Here is a 17,365-nt window from a genome sequence, read left to right on the forward strand (position 1 = left end):
AAGACAAATCGCTTCAAAAAACTTCAATTACACTCAATTAAAAAGTCATTTATCTCGCGAAAACTAACGAAATTCTGAGAAAACACGAAAGATTATTCAGTAAATCCTCTGAATGTTACCGTTAACATTTCAAATGACTCCGTTACTCTTGAACTGGGATAGGTAAGGCCAAGGTTAAACATTGTTTATGTATACAGCGAACGTCAGATGTATTTTTGTATACTTAATACTTGCAGTTGCCATACACATGCCGCCAGCAGATCTCGAGCGTGATTTAACATTATAAAGATAAATCGAACGTTTTCGAAGATTTAAATTCTGAAATCAGGCGTTTCAATTGTTTAGTGTTAATAAATGTAATTGAAAAAGACATCGCGAACCAAATGATTTAGACTATAAAATATTTCTGTATAATTGAAAATGTTTACTAGTCCTTCCATAAAATGAACGAAATAACGATATACTTCTACGAAAATCCAATAAGATCCTAAGAATTGTCATAAATACAGTAATTTCAATAAAATATTTAGTAATCGCGATATCTATAAATGTTGAGTTAAAACAAAACTTCAGTACAAATGTTTTAGACAAAGATTACTTATATTACAGTCGTAAAGGTATTTTACAAGAACCTAACCCTCTCTGTACGATAGTCTCAGGTCCTTTCACCCTTCGTACTATAAATAAAATAGTAATAGTTGTCGTAATTTCTAATTTATATGCAGTCCATTAGTTTTATCGAATTATAAGATTTTATAGCTGTGTATTAAGATTACTTAACAGCGCATACTATCTACAAAACACTTAGGAAACTATAATCGACCATAATTTCGAAAGGCCGTTGTTGTTCCTTAATGCAATTTAAGGGTTACAAAAGGAAAAATTCTCCAGTAATTTGAACGTACAAATAATGCCTCATTGATGCTGTTTATGGCTTAGTAAAGACTCGTACCAGTTCCGAAGGTTGAATCGGAAATTTCGAAAATTACACCTGTTATCGCCTGCCGATCAGCAGTTAATATTTTTATCGGGTAAAATTGCCACAAGAGATCGCACCAAAGCACTCTAATGATTGTTGTAAATTTCACCAGGTCTTGGTAAATTGGGGCCATCGATAATAAATTTTCGCACTGGTAACATCGACACGGCGAGAGATCAGACAGGTTCTGCGTGCGAAGTCGTTAGGTTCAAATAATTTGCATAACAATTTGTTGGTATTTGTGTAATTGCTTCGAGATTGTGGCTGACTCATTCCCAAACAGAATTTCTATGATTTATTTGACGTGCGACTAAAGTAATAACTTGATCGGGTTTCGCCCACATTCTTTCAAACAAAAGACTGTCTGAGCATTAAAAGCGAGAAACGGAATGACCCGACCTATTATTGTCTTACGTAGAAACGCAATGCAAGTTCAAGTGCAAGGAACTCGTAAGAGTCTGTAATAAAATAAAGGTTTTGCACGGCAGGGCGCCGAAACCACAGGGCACTGAGAGATTTATATCTACACACGCTGCATATATCACCGCGCGATACCTGATACGACGCGAGACCAACAACAAACTTGAAACAATACGCCTTTACTTCAACTGTTTTATTTCCAAACTCTACCGCGTTTAATAATGTCATTTTATATCGCAATGCTTTCGCAGTGACATTTACTAACGACCTATGACACCAGCGAATGTTAGACAACTTGGATTACACTTCTTGCGCTTAAAAGGACAATGTTTACGTTGCAAGCATCGCAAACAAGATGATAAAGCCAAGTTCAAAATCTTTGCTAACTTCGATCGTTCATAAACCTATGTAACAAGTTATCAAATAACGCAATGGAATTTTATACTAACGATAATTTAAAGTCGATATATAAACAAAGATGTGAACAATTTTATTGCGGTGTGAAATAAGGGATTCTATACTTTAACAAAAATTCCATTTTGACGCAAAGGTGTTAGCATACTTAATTTAATGAATGGTCCTGTAAAAAATGGAATGTACCTACATTTGAATATCTGGATGTCTTTTCAATTAAGGAATACAACAATCTTTGGAATTTTCACATTTTCTCGAATTTCAAAGTCATGAAACCTTGTTCATTGGACCTTTTTTCATTTATAATGACATTATTTTCCGAGAGACAACTTTTGCAATATATTAAATTGTTTGATTCTTTTTTTACCATATGACGAGTAAGGAAGAGCTGGTTTTTTAGACGTCCATACTTAAAAATTATATAATTTATATATTTCCCTTTCCCCTGGCAACATACTTTTCCAGTCGATATGCTCAAAAACCTGCTAAACACTCAATATTCACAGCAATCAGTTTTACATAACCAGTAGCTTCAGTTGTCTTTTGCAATACACAAGAGGCATGCGGAACGATTCTTTGTGCCACAAATATATACATAAAGGTAATAAAAGGAGTATTTCAGTCCATTCGCATGTTAATCGCGGCAATTAGGGCGCTATTGGGCCTTATCTTGTAAGTACTCGTTCCGGCGCCTGACTTACCACATAATATAGCGATATACGTAGTTTACAAACTGGTCTAATCCAAATAAACGAGCTCCCAACAGGTAACGACTCCAACTATATCTATTTCGAAATAGTTTTGATATTCGTTTTTGTTTGAAAGGGGAAATACTTTCCTAATACCTAATGGCATTAATGGATGTCTGGGATGAATTTTAAGCTTGTTAACAAAAGCTCCTTTAAATTGCTCAGTTGTGCGTAGAGAAAATTACGATAATTTTGCGTTTGCCAATAAAGTTTACACGTGCATTCCGCATTAAATAAGTGATTAACATTTATGATCGCAATAAAGTTTACCGTTATTTCCACAGGTCTGTCTATTGCCAAAACACAATACATGTCAAATTTAATTAATGTTTATGCTCACACACGTCGCTAAAGGCTGGGCGAAGGCTCTTCAACTTTAAAAACAATCAATCGTCAACGATGACAGCCTAGTTGCCATGTATGCATAGACAGACACGCACAGACGCAGACATCAACTCGAATCTGGGGCGGCCGCGTTTACCTCAACTAATTGCCGTAATGAGCCTTATCTGTGTGCATAGTGGTCTACTCGTCACTCGAACTGTTTGCTTCCGATCGACAGCCCACTCGGCCGGCCTGATAATGTCCACAACAAAGTAAAAACAACAGTAGTACGTGTTAGCTCAGTGGCGCCGCGGAGACGAGTACGTAAGTGGTTCGTGCTGTACAAATGTACTACGCACTACACTCCATTCAACATTTCGTGACTTCAGCGAAATTATCAACGATTACATAATTTACAGGTTGTTGACCGAAGACTTCAGTCGTTGTAACATTAAAATTTATTCAACGCCAATTACCGCGCCATAAATTATTGTCACTTACAACCAATAAAATAGGATATAAAGGTCGGTTAGTTACAAATACAGTGAACAGTAGTATATAGTTTCCTTTTTCTACTGTTAATATATCGTTAAATTCCACAATTGCTGCATTCTGCCCAGTATCTAAGGCCGGTCCATACTGTCCGATAAATCTTGACCGTGTGCCAGTGCGAAGTCTACTTTTTATGGTCGTCGTGGCCGTCGCCATAGTGGACAGATTCCTTGCACGATATGCGATTAAACCGCCGTTTGAATTTATTGCTGTGGACTGGCGTTTTTCAATGTTCGATTGTTAGTTTACGAAGCTAAAATAAAGCAAATCATCGGATCCATACAAAAATAACGATAAAGCCCGCGCTGTTGGAATGTTAATCACAATACCTAGTTACATCTACAATCTAGAATCATCTGTTGTCTGAGTATACATAGTTTGCTCGTACTGATGTATACTCGTTTTATTTACGGACTAGTCACATAGTTATCCGGCGCGCGCAAGAATCCAAAGCTCGCGGCGCTGGCCAAAGAGTTTGTGGTAATCTGCTGGACCTCGTCGAATAAGGCGCGCATTCCGGCCGAGAATCCCAATTATGTCGCTATTCTCCTACAAGGATATACATCACAAAAGTAAAAACGAGGAAACACGTAAATAATTGGAATAATATTATTGAGTTTTTATGGTTTAATCGTATTTTTTGTTTGTAGGACATGTATGTAAGTCATTATGATGCATACGTCGTAATGGAGGAAAATAGTTGGCGTTGTCGTTAAACCATTAATCAATGACATTCCTATCATTACGCGCATATTTTTGAAGAAAACAACAAACCATTATGCAGCAAAGTCGTTTAGCGGACAAAACTGCTCTCAGCTCGCGTCATATAAATTCTCTGAAAAGAATGAGACGAACATATGAGTACCCAGCTTGTTCTGAATCTCAGTATATGTATCCTCTTCATAGCAAGGGTTTCTCGCTTATTTCCGACCTCCTAAAATCCTGTCGTATCAGTGTAATATTTTCTATCTATTAATATTCCTATTATCATTTGTTGCAGGCCATCAGTGACGTTCATAACTCCAGCGATGGTGGTGGAGCGTCACAAGGTGGGCGAACGCTCGCGGGACCCGCCGCGCCCCGATGCCACTGCGTGCCACTACACTGGCTCTGTGAGGGGCCAGCCCTCGTCTAGCATCGCTCTCTCCGCCTGTGATGGACTTGTAAGTTATCTTAACGTTACATGATACTATTATTTCTTTAAACTTCCTTTTTTTCTTTGCTCTTGGAAATTTTAGTTTAGTTTTTGGCAGTAAAAAGTCTCTTGAAGTAACGTCTACTTTTTTCCGAATGAACAGCAGACATAACTAGAACTTGAACCCAAAACTTATGTAAAGACTTAAGTATAGGTTAATTTTCCCTTAATGATTCAACGTGAACTTCAATACATTTTAATGCGTTTTCTGGTTACCGTACAAAAAATAATAAGAAGCTACTAAACTCAAAAGATTAAGTTTCATCGATCAACGGAGAACATTTTTTATTCATACAAAAAATAAATACTCTCGCACCTTAATCCCATACAAAGTATTTTGAGGCATTGAATAAAAACACTAAAGGTTAGCCCTTATTAAAAATGTCCCAAATAAACCACGACGAGTTTTAACTGGAAACGAAGACGGTGAACAAGTTAGCCTTAACTTAGAGGTTAAACGTGTTATCAAAACATGCATTTGATTTAACCGCACAAGGAGTTAACTATGCGAAACTCAGAACTTTTTATGTCTACAGTTAAATCGTTAATTTTATTGTCAGATATAAATAAAGTTTAAGATAAATCACAAAGTCTGTGGGGCTTGAGGCCGTGCAATAAAATATATTCGACACGAGACCGATCACTACCAGGAATCCACAAAATCAATCAGACAACAAATTAAATTATGTTGGTACATGCCTGCGTGTATTAATGTGGGAACAACTGTTTTACAAGGGAATTGGAATTTTAATTTTAACATTAAAATGCTGCTAGATTTTAAAAGAGCTGTGCACTCAGTTAATAAGTTGTGGAAGATCGATGTGTATTGAATTTATGCAGAATATTCCTCTTTGATCGGAATACCAACCGAATTGAGTACTGATTATATACCCTTAAAACTTTATTAATGCTTAATCTTAGAAAAACCTAAGATAGGAATAACTTAGTAGTATGAACACGTTTCAAAAATCAACTTCTTTTAATTTGCTTTAAAATTTTACCCACATTTTTTTTATAAGATTAAGGAAAAAAACTGAAAAAATAAGGCTTTTTTCTCAAGCGCCTTGACGACGAAATTAATAATTCATCTAAAGTATTTTTTTACTGGTTATTTGCATAGATACAAGAGCCTTCTTGGATTAATATTAGTGTTAAGACATGTGTAACAATATGGATATTAGTCCATAAAACGATAACAAATTGTTTTTTGAATTAATGAATGTCAGAGATCATGAACCGTTTCGTATTTTTGGGAAACCCCGATAATTTAGATAGTCAACTTTTATTTTACACATCCCAATGCACGAGCCAGAAAAAAAAACACTAAATAATAATTATCTAAATTCTTTAATAGATACTCTTTTGTCTTTCATTATTAAAAAAGAAACATTCAGCTGATAAGGTGATAATACAATTGGCCTTGCGTAACACCTTTCGATCATTAATAATTAAGATTAAATTAACATATTCATATCTGTGGTGCCATATTAAAAATAGAGCTTTTAACGAGTTCCAAAAATTCTAGATCCTTGATTGTTTTAATGATAACTATTTAAAATCTTTTAAATTAAAACACTTAAATGCTAAATACTAAAATATGAGTAATAAACGCAGTCGTAACGCATATTATTAACATGCGCTACGTTCGCGTTCACGCAAAAGTTGCATAACATTACGCAAAAGTTAATTTACTTTGATAGTTAGTAGAAGTTTTGAGTCTATTCTGGGGGGCTGAAATTGCAATTGCGGAACCGTGACAGCGTACTCGAACAGCGAACTGTATTTCTCTTTTACAATTAGAACAATATTACTTTAAGACGTGGTTATTGGTCCCCTGAGCAGCTTTACACATAACGTGTATTAAGCAACTTTTAGTTAGCCTTTTTCCCCAGTCCTTTTTCCTCTGATCAATCTACAATCGTACCGGACTTAGCGGACCTAATTGACTGGTTGAAATGGTGGAACATCCATGTACCACGTCAAAGCGGCTCTTCTTTTATTGCCAATGCCACCTGTTTCCAGCTTTAAATCAGTCTTTATGTTCAAATTTATATTTAGCCTGTCACTGATTCTATGTTAGCTTTCCACAGTTCAGTAATAAAGCAATGTCGTATATTTACTTTCATATTTGACGATGAGCTGATGTGATGGAAAGTGAAACTATGATTTAGTGCCGGCCCCTACAAGTTTCGAAAACAAGTGTACGGTTAATCACTCAAATGATTACCCTATTGACAATTATTGTATCGCATAAATTATTAACAAAGTATGCCTATGCCTTATTAATTGGCAAGGTTAAGACTATATAAGGTGTTTCAATAGCCTTCAATTAACCAGAAACATTATCTAAGCGAAATAGCACGTCGGTCTATTTTATCTCTTGTTATAGGTATAAAATTGTTTTCCAATTATCTGGTAGTGATCATTATAAAACATTAATATGCAAAAAAACATGTAGAATATCTACTAAATAATATATGTAGAAGCCAATTTACTTGTAAATTCAGCTGGAAGCCTTTGATTTGCACAGCACCTACACATGTTAAGCGTGTCGGCGGTACACACACTGGATTGATAATGAAACTTCATGGTCTCATTACACAAACGGCGCATGCGCCAATCTGTCATCGAAGCGCATCCAGATGGCTGAGCGAATAATAAAATTCGAAAGATACATAATTTATAGTTCACTTCATATATAAAAATAGTCGGTTGATGACATGTATCTAGTATTATTAGCTACTAGGTCATCGACAGTATGTGGTAATGGCTTGTAATACGCCTCGGGCGACAAACCCATCGCGCCAGGTGCGCGCACGCGCTTCACACGTCAATTCAACAAAACGTTTGACACATGACATAGCTTCGCGATTTAAATTAAGAATTTTATGTTACAATGATAACTTCTTTGAAATATTTAAATATGCAACAGTTTATTCTTGATCGCGTTATAAATCGAATATAAGCCGCAATAAATATTAAAATTTCTTTATTTTATTCATAGCTAAAATGCTTTACGAGTTTCAACCTTGATTTGACTGGTGTTGCATAAATTAGACAAGCCAGTCAAAATTTTACAAATAAATGAAAGTGGGCGTCGTTTACTAAATAGAAACGAGTAACAACGCCCACTATCGTTCGGTAGTTTTATGTTTTGACAATATAATTAGGACTAATTAGTTCCGTGGACCGCCGTGTAGGTTTTGTTTATTTAAAGCTAATATATGTTTGATTTTGGTTCATTCTACAAAAATGCCTTAATTAAATCCAAATTGGTTAGTGGAATTCTGTTTAATGAATTTGCTATTTGTCAAAACTTGCCTTTTAATTTAGGTAAAAGATGAACGGAAATAAATTAAAAACCTTGCATAATTAAACCAAACGATTCTTCTTCCCTAGATATTTAACGAACATATATTTACATATTCGATTAAAAAGCCGTATAATTGCGAAAGGCTTTAAATCAAGCATTTCAAGAACTGATCTTTTGTGTTTAATGGCCGCGACTCCATCATCATTAAATCAATAAACATTAGCAAATGAATAAACTCGAAAGTTTCTTATATCATAATATTTAAATGACTCCGGATTTGCCTATTAATCAATTTTACAATTATCATCACACAAATTAATTTGACAAGTCGGTCTAATGTATAATTATATACGTTCTTTAATCATAACGTGTTGTGAAGTAAAAAAGGCAATTGCTTGCTAGGCACGTGGGCGTATAATATTAATTCATTCTCCTTTGAAACAAACCTTTTTAAACGATCAACTTGATAAGGAATATAAAATTATAGTTTGATGCGTACGTGTTAGTATGTTACGGATCGAATTAAGATAAACCTCGTAAACATTACTTTGGTTTTATATAGAAACCACTATTAATAGTATCAATAACCTTTAGATAGATTTAGAACTGAAATACGTTAACAATTTTAGTAATAGCCATAAATAGAAGTAAACTCTATTTTAAATAGGTATTTAAAAGTATTTTTAGATTGCATTATTGTGTATAAAGTTCACAGTAAAGGCCTATTAGATTATGAGTTATAAATTATTTCACAATTAAACATAGCGTAACACTTTATAAAATCAAAAGCGTCCGGATATACGTATCTTTTCTATTTTTTACACCTAATCTCGCAGTACGGAATTTAATATTTGTGGCGCGATGAGTTTCACAAACATTTAAGTCATATATTCAAGACCCCTAAACTCAGAACTCAACGTTCGGGGATCGAACCCGCGACGCGTTGCGCTGTGTAGGTTTGACGTAGTGACCTTACTCGACTATCCCTGTTCAGTATTCTTATCGCATACTATGTTTTGATTCTATGAGTCCCCAAAGCTATATTACAAAGAATAATTGTTTAGAATTGCATAGTATGTAAAAACATACAGTATCTTAATCCTTAATAAGTTACGGATAATAAATAAACAGCCGATGTAATAGAATACAAACTTACAGCTATTAAAATAAACCTCTTTTTTCCTCGGTTAAAGTTACAGTGTAATTACAATTATTTCATAGTAACCATACTATATTACTAACATACATATAATTAAATATACGTACATAAAATTATAATATAAAATAATACCTTGCCTATTTTTTATGAGCAACTGAACGTAGCGAGCCTCCATAATAAGTATTTAATGGAGATTTTTCTTGTTTTACAACTTAATAGCTTCGCAACGGATGTGGTTCATTATAATCTGAATACTTACAAAATAGTTTTTATGTTAGTTTAATCTACATAGTTATGAACAAAATATTTGTCTTCCTGTTACATAAGGACTTTTATGGCTTCATTACTACATTTGCTAAATTGTACTAATGTATACTAAAAATTTTCTGCAGCCAATTTTTTGACATCAACTTTAATATTTCAATTTTAATCTCAAAATCACGACAATCTATAAAAACTATTACAATACAATCAAATTACATGATCCCGGTCCCGATGCGCCCAATTCATGTTTCAATTCAGACGAAGGTGTGGCAGTAAGTCGGGATGACATCATGATATGGTTCGAACCGCAAGTCCCCTTCAGACAGTCGTAACAAAAGACAAAGGCACCTTTGCCGAAATAGACTGAAATCATGCATCACTGCCAGATAAATTTGAAGTCTGATAAACCAGTGACGTGTTAGTCGGGTACTGTACAGATAGGATAGTAGGATAAGGAAAAACGAAGTAGATAAAAATATCGTCACCCGTCCGATTGCTGACTGTAGCTTACTGTTGCTTGACATCGATTATTATTTTCGTTTGAAGTTATAATGGTATCAGAAATACAACATCATGAATATCAGCTGTCTATCATGGCCCATGAAATACCAAAAGACAACAGGCCTGAGTAATAGGGTTTCGTTTTTATCCTTTAAGGAGTCCAAGAAGAGTCTAATTAAATTTTACAATGTTTTGAACTGAACAGATTCCGGACATAATTTTGAAGTTTAAATTTTGTACCTGAAATTAAACATTTCAAACTTATAAACAAAATAAACTCTGTCGGAATGATAGAGAGGGTTAAATAAATATTATTTTTGGAAAATACAAATATTAAGATCCTGATCGACTAATTAATATTCGTACACCTACACAATGACTTTTAGAATGCTGTTTAATTACCTAGAACACGTCTGTAATGTCTAATCGTCTCTACAAATATCCAATATTTGACGTCCGATTTCTATGCAAAGTATCAGCAATAACTTCGATATTTTTATTTTGAATATAGCAGCATATATGTATTCATGTCAGTGCAGAACAAGACTCTTTCAATTTGGGAATGTTTGAGCGATAATCAACCACGCTATCTCACTGCGCGTTGGCGTGTCTGATTTTAGGTTTCGGTACCAAGTTTCCGTTTTTCAGCGGTGTCTTTATATTTTTTTTTATTTATTTGCTTAGCTTTAATCTATCTTAGCTTATGAAAGACAATTTGACATTAAAGTGATTAAGACGAATGTAAATCAGTCAATACCAGTTATCATAACTAAGTTATCATTGTATGCCTGTGTTGGGATCGAACCAGCACCTAATGCATACAAATTCACACATATAACCACAGTGCCACCACGATATGTTTATTTGCTCGTCTCCTTTATAAATCGCTCGTAGAGATTTGTAGTCCGCTCAAATGTCTGATCAAGGTTTTACATCCAGTACCGTAAGATAATCTCAAAACACAAATCAAACAAGTTATTTATAGATTTTACTATCGAACCAACACTATTGATGATAGATGCCCGTTACTAGGGATTAAAGTGATACGATAATAAATCGTACAGACAGCAAGAGAAGTTGGATAACAATATCAGATTTAAATACAAAGAAACTGTTATTTTTCAGTACTATATCGGAATCAGTGCTTAGAATGTTTAACTATACTTGGTGTCAAGCGAGTACGAATACAATTTTTTTTTTAACATTAGACATCTGTTGTTGACAGTACAAATCTATAAAGATAGCACACAAGTTTCCAAACAACATCAATCTTTAAAATCGTTAGGATGAATGAACTTCGACAGGTGAATGAATGCTCGAGTTAAAGGGGTGTCAAATATGATATATGAAACTCGTTCATTTACGAGCGGACCTTTGTGTTTGCTAAAATACCGGTTAGAAATGTGTGGAACATAAAATTAACGTTCGATTTCAAAAAAAAAAAACGCTAAATCGTTTACAGCCTGTCCATTTATTTGCACGAACGAAGTTTATTGATAAACTCCAGCGTTTTTAATTAAATTCTCGATTGAGCTATATGTTTTGAGATAAAGAAGAAAAAAGACATATGACCCTATGACCCTAAAAGCTGCAAAGAATTCAGCGTCTCATTAATCAAATCTCAGAACATCATTTCGATAATGCCAAGTTACTTAATTTAACATTTTTTTTATTTTACACACAAGATTAAGGTTCATTTAATTGAAAAAGGCGGACACTAAAAATAAACACGCAACACTTTTTTAGACGAGAACAAACGATTTAGATGCCTTGGATACTATTAATTTTATTCAGAAATAGTTTGATGCTACTCAAACTTAATAAAAAATGAACCTTCCAGGAATGTATTATACCTTTTCGATCCACAGGTGATTTTAGAACTAAAAACTTAATGAAGCTACATTCATAAGTCATAACACCTAAATACAATAATTTATTCAGCAAATTAAATCATCATCAACAAATAATGGCGTAGCTACAGCCCACATTAAACACTGCACGGATACACCTAGCACCTAATATATTTACTCAGTGGAAAGTTTTATTCCTTTGCTGCTCAAACAAACACAGGAAATGTATAGATAAAGCTAAGCAAAAAATGCAAGACGAACATCAGTGAACGCCGACAGATCTGAAGGAGTCTGGCCACTTGATCCACGCAGCTGGACACCTCTAGTGCCCACATCCGCGTTACTACATATTCACTTTCTACCTACAGCAGTACCGCGATGATAATAAAACTGAAAGTGATACCGCTAGGGGCCAAATGTGAGTTCCCTGCGTACCGATGTTAACGAACATGTACATTTTCGATGATCGAGTTCCAAATGAGGTTTTAATGCAAAATATGTTTGGAAATACAAGATGCAAAAAGCGCGAGTAATTTAACGATCTAAAGGAATTATGTAAACGCCATTTAATCGCAGTTGAGCAACGTTTGCATAATTTTAACATGATAACATCTAGTGAAGTCATTTGTATATAATATCTTTCGATTTCCCATTAATTAGCTGAGTAGGTTTAAAAACGGTCTTAGTTTATTACTATTTTCTAGAAAACCGCTTTTCTATAAGGAAGTGATATTAAGTTGAATTTGCAAACGTTGTTCGCCAAATTGGTACCGTCTATAACTACGCTATCTAAGATCAGTTTATTTTCAAGGAATTTATTTCCTCCGGGTTTTTCAGACATTTGGTTAATTAATTCATCGGCCCGTATGAATTTTCAGTTTAAGGCAGTCGCATCGTTTATTCTTCGAAAGAAAATTGTATCAACCAAATACTTGCAATGAACTTGAAGGCTAGACAGAACAAAATTAAGACTGCTCACTTACAAGCAAATGCAAACCAGCTAAGTTCTACTAAATAAAATGTTACATCAATCAATTGAATGAGTTAAATTACGCAGTATGACTTTCGCGGACGGCCTTCTGTGCGCAAGGCCGGCGACACACAGGCTAGGCAGACCACTCCATGTAATAATACTACGAGAACTTGGGACCTTCCGCCACCTTCAAAGTAACAATCTTGCAGTTGCGGAAGCGAGATAGAGCACTGTACCGCGTAGAGCGGCGTCTCTATTTCACAACTTCAACAGTTTTACTTTAACATGTGGTGGTAGGCTTGGTGTCTTAGATGTGCGGTTTCACAAGACGATGACGTGCAAAAAGCTTGGATAAAACTTAATATTTAGAGCTACCACTGCGGCTTTTTGTTATTTGCATTTTGATATATATTTTTTTAACAAACAGCTCTAAGTAATTTAATCATTTTGCCGCGGGGGGTTTCACAAACACAAAAGTCACATGCATAAAGACACCCAGATTCAAGCCAAGAATTTGTTAATCACACAAACGCTTTTCCTACACGGGGTTCGAAACCGCGACATGTAGTGCACTGTGGGCTTGGCGTGGTAACCTCCACCACTTTGCAGTCGACTATATATACCTCTCTTTGTGTTAGGCTAATTTAGGAGACGTAAACTTAAATTATGAACCTATGCTCATTTTCTAAAGAGTAATAGATGAATATTTGTACACAAGTATATGTCAAGTAATGAAACATAATAACAAATGCACAGCACGTTTCATAGACAACCTACTTAGTAAATGTTCCTTTTACAGATAAGTATTATCTACGGATTAATCGGTAAAGCTATATTAGTGTCAGCCGACTACTTAAATTAGAATTTACTGATTGATCGCAATGTAAATTGGAGGACTCTTAATAATATTTGCAGGACAAACACAACGTGGAAGCAATTAACTATATACACCTTTGCAATGCTAATGACGTGTCATTTTAATTGTCCAACTAAAACTACATAGTGTTATTTGCTTATAGTGTTAACTAACATATCTGTTCAGTTTTAAAGTAGGTTTTTATTGACAAAATTGAATAAATATTATATTAATGACGAATTTATTCGGAGTTTCGTAATAATCTTACACTTTGACCCTTTAAATATTTCTTTACATGTAAAAAATCAGAATGATATTATATCAGTATATCAAATTCAATTCTCTACACGTTCAGACAATAATTGTTCGATGTTACAGAAATAAGATGGCGTGTAGTTATTTTTCTCTTTCAAAAAACCATTTATTAATAAGGATATTCGTTTAGCTGATTTTATATCGAGAATAAATCATTCCGCAATCACGCAGGCACTACAGCGATCAAGATATCCGCGCAGATGGAATAGTTTCCATTAAATTTCGCGCAAAGCCGCCTCTGGTTCGTTATCAATCAATTTATCTAGCTTTACTAGCAAACATGCCAGATTTGTTGACCCACTACTCGCTCGACCGGTTTGAAGCTCTCAATGGACCGTAGGCCATTCAATGTTGTTTAGATGTAGGCATATTATGCTGATCGGTAACCTCTATAGTTTTTGTAACTATTTAAATAAATTATATTTTATTAATTTGATATTACATCAACTGAATAACATTTAACCAAATTGACTTCGAGTCGATAATCTCGTAATGAACCTTTTAATATACCATGCCTCTTGAAATAACTTACCAGATATTGAATACATCCTAATTCGTTATTATATCATCACGCCATCACCATGACGTACATAATATAAGCTGTCATAAAAATACCGAGGTCGCTGGCAAGAGACTTCAGACGTTTGATACCTTAAACAAAGTGATTTATTTTATCCGCGATTAATACACCTTTTTGTAGGTATAATTTGGTTGTAATGTAATTTATCTTATTCATTGCTCTTTTTTATCACCAGGCGGGTCTCTTGTGGACGGAGCATGGCGAGTATTGGATTGAACCGTCCAACCACGTCCCCATTGACAGCTCACAACCAAGGCCACATGTTATATTTAAACGATCAGCTGTTGACAAAGTGAAGGCATGGCACAGAGCTAAGAGGGAAGTTGACAGCAAAACGAGGACCAACGATCAAATTCAGAGGACTAACTATGAGAAAAACACTCAACAATATAACAAACGACCACGACCAAACCCAAAACGACGTTTAAGTAAGGAAGCAATGGACAAACGCAGGCGAGAATACCTGGAACGAAGGCAAAAAATGATGGAAATGATGAGGAAGGATCCGGCACAGTTCAGGAGACATCAAGCAATGCGCCGGATGGAAGAAAGGAGGTTACAGTCCAATTCGAAGAGTGGTTCAGTAGAAAATAGTAAGTCTACGGATCAAGCATCACTGGAGAATAGAAAACGAAACAGGTCGAGGTTGAGTAATGAGCAAAGGTTACGAAGGATCAGGAACAGACGACGAAGAAAGAGATCGAAAAATTGCGCAACGAAGCAACCGTCATACATTTGGAAGGAAAAAAACATGCAGAGTCAGGAACAGAAACATTACGATAGTAAAGACATCAAGGTGAGTTATCAATTTATTTTAATCGCACTTATAAAAAAATATGGCGCAACTTAGGAGAATATGCCGTTGTCCTAAGCTGTATTGATTGAACAAAGTAGGTACTTTTTAACCATCTTTGTATGATAAATATCATTTTCCCGGTGTATTTCTTTCCTCTACTTCTCTTTCTTTTGGTTTTGACTAAGAATATGTTTACAGAACCATCGGCGGTATCCCCATCACCGCTATGCTTCACACACCAATTCGAAGCGAACCACGAGATCTGTCAGCAAGCCGCGTCATGTTGAAGTTCTCTTGGTAGCTGATCACTCTATGACGGATTTCCACAACCAGAGCAATTTAGAAACTTACCTGCTAACTATTATGAATATGGTAGGTATAGCCTAGTTTTAAATCTTCTGCTTTTACTGCTATGTATCTTTTGTCTGGAGTTTCTAGTTCTAGACATTAAAATTAAAATTAATAAAACATCCCGTTCCGGTTAAATGAGCATACTTCAAAGTGATCCCTTAATCATTACAATAATTTTTATTTGTTAGCTTAGAGATTAAACCTAAAATATAATTACCATGAGGACAATCACAATCAATAGAATTTTTGCAAAAGTATGACCAAAGTGTGTTAAAACCAGGTATCTTCGCTCTACATGAACCCTTCAATCGGCAACTACATAAAAGTGGTTGTGGTCAAAATCATCTTAGTGGAAGAAATAGAAGCGGCTCCGGATCTAGAAGTATCGACGGATGCGGATGGGACGCTGGCGTCTTTCTGTCGCTGGCAACACCAACGGAACCCGGATAATGATGACAACCCTCACCATCATGATGTAGCTATCCTTGTTACCAGGCAAGATATATGCAGTCAGCACGACGCGCCTTGTAGGTATGAACTATCATCAATTTTTACTCCGATTTTTTGTCTTAGTATAACGTATTTGTTCGAGCTCCATTTAGTCTGCTGTGCGAACGTAATGTAAACACTCAGAACGCAGGGGGCAACACGGCATATTAGCATTTCTTTTTTACTCAACGCCGAGACAAGGTCAATGGCAGGAGCAGCCGTCTGTTAGCAAAGTAAACAGAATCACGATGAGTAACCGACTCAGAAATAGAACACTTTCGGATTTGAGCGCAGACACCTGGACATATTCTATGTTTAAATATCAATTTCTTTTTTTTTCAAACACGTTATTTGCAATACACAAAAAAGTTTTACACGCTTTAACACGTTTCACGCGCACGATAAATAAACTTATTCATATGAAACGGAAATGTTTTCGTTAATAAATGCCTCTAGAATCGTGTTTAAATAGCAAAACTAAATAGCCTGAATATTTCCGACGAAAATGTTTTCTAGTTCATACGTTTTTCTTATTTTAAAACGCCGCTCATCCATCTTGAATAAATAGCGACTCTTGGATTTAAATTACAAACATTGTATTATTAAATCATGTTTGTGAGCAAGGAGATCTAAACACGACCCGGTTACAAATTGAAGGCTTTGTTTATTTATTTTGACATACGCGGGAATTACTTCACCTAGTTTCCCGATGGATACAGGCGTCGTAAAATTAGCTTACTAATTAAAATAAATCATATATTGTTGCATTTGGTTCTTGTCGATAGGCTGGGCGCTTGCGTACTGCACACGTGTTACATAATACGGCCTCGTGTTTAGTCTATACGGTATTTAGTTTAAACATTTACTTTGTGGATATATTCCGAAGAACACTTGACGATCAGCACTCAATCAGAGCGGCTCCGAAGTGTCTGATCACACATACTTGTCATAATATTCAAACATTTGTTCTTTATCAACTTTCGTTTTGCTACAAACAAACTACATGCAATAAAGAGATTGTGATAAGTATTTTTGCGCTCGCTTTTTAATCTCTTAACTACATACAATTTTCTAGAAATGTGTGATAGTCTTGACATTGAACGACGATGTAATTGACACATATCTCTCGAGTAAAGGACACTTAAGTAACTTAATCAGCTTTGCTTCGAGAGAAATGGGCCTAATAGCATCGTATAAAAAGAAGTAAACTACAGCCAAGATTTCACAATCAGACACAACATAAAAAGGCAAATTAAAAGTAACATATGTTCTCATACAAAAACGT

The 17,365-nt window shown here is 35.1% G+C and overlaps 1 protein-coding gene across 2 annotated transcripts in view; it reads left to right on the plus strand.

Moving 5' to 3' along the window:
* The window catches only part of LOC113503591 (A disintegrin and metalloproteinase with thrombospondin motifs 12), an 81,027-nt gene that overhangs the window by 40,533 nt on the left and 23,129 nt on the right, over window positions 1-17,365 (plus strand). For both annotated transcript variants that reach the window (XM_026885638.1, XM_026885639.1), the window contains exons 4-7: window positions 4,439-4,601; window positions 14,620-15,240; window positions 15,439-15,612; window positions 15,872-16,122. In XM_026885638.1, coding sequence (XP_026741439.1) covers window positions 4,439-4,601; window positions 14,620-15,240; window positions 15,439-15,612; window positions 15,872-16,122 — 1,209 coding nt within the window. The remainder of the gene's footprint in view (window positions 1-4,438; window positions 4,602-14,619; window positions 15,241-15,438; window positions 15,613-15,871; window positions 16,123-17,365) is intronic.

This window comes from Trichoplusia ni, chromosome 19 (genome assembly GCF_003590095.1).
Source record: "Trichoplusia ni isolate ovarian cell line Hi5 chromosome 19, tn1, whole genome shotgun sequence".
NCBI lineage: Eukaryota > Metazoa > Arthropoda > Insecta > Lepidoptera > Noctuidae > Trichoplusia > Trichoplusia ni.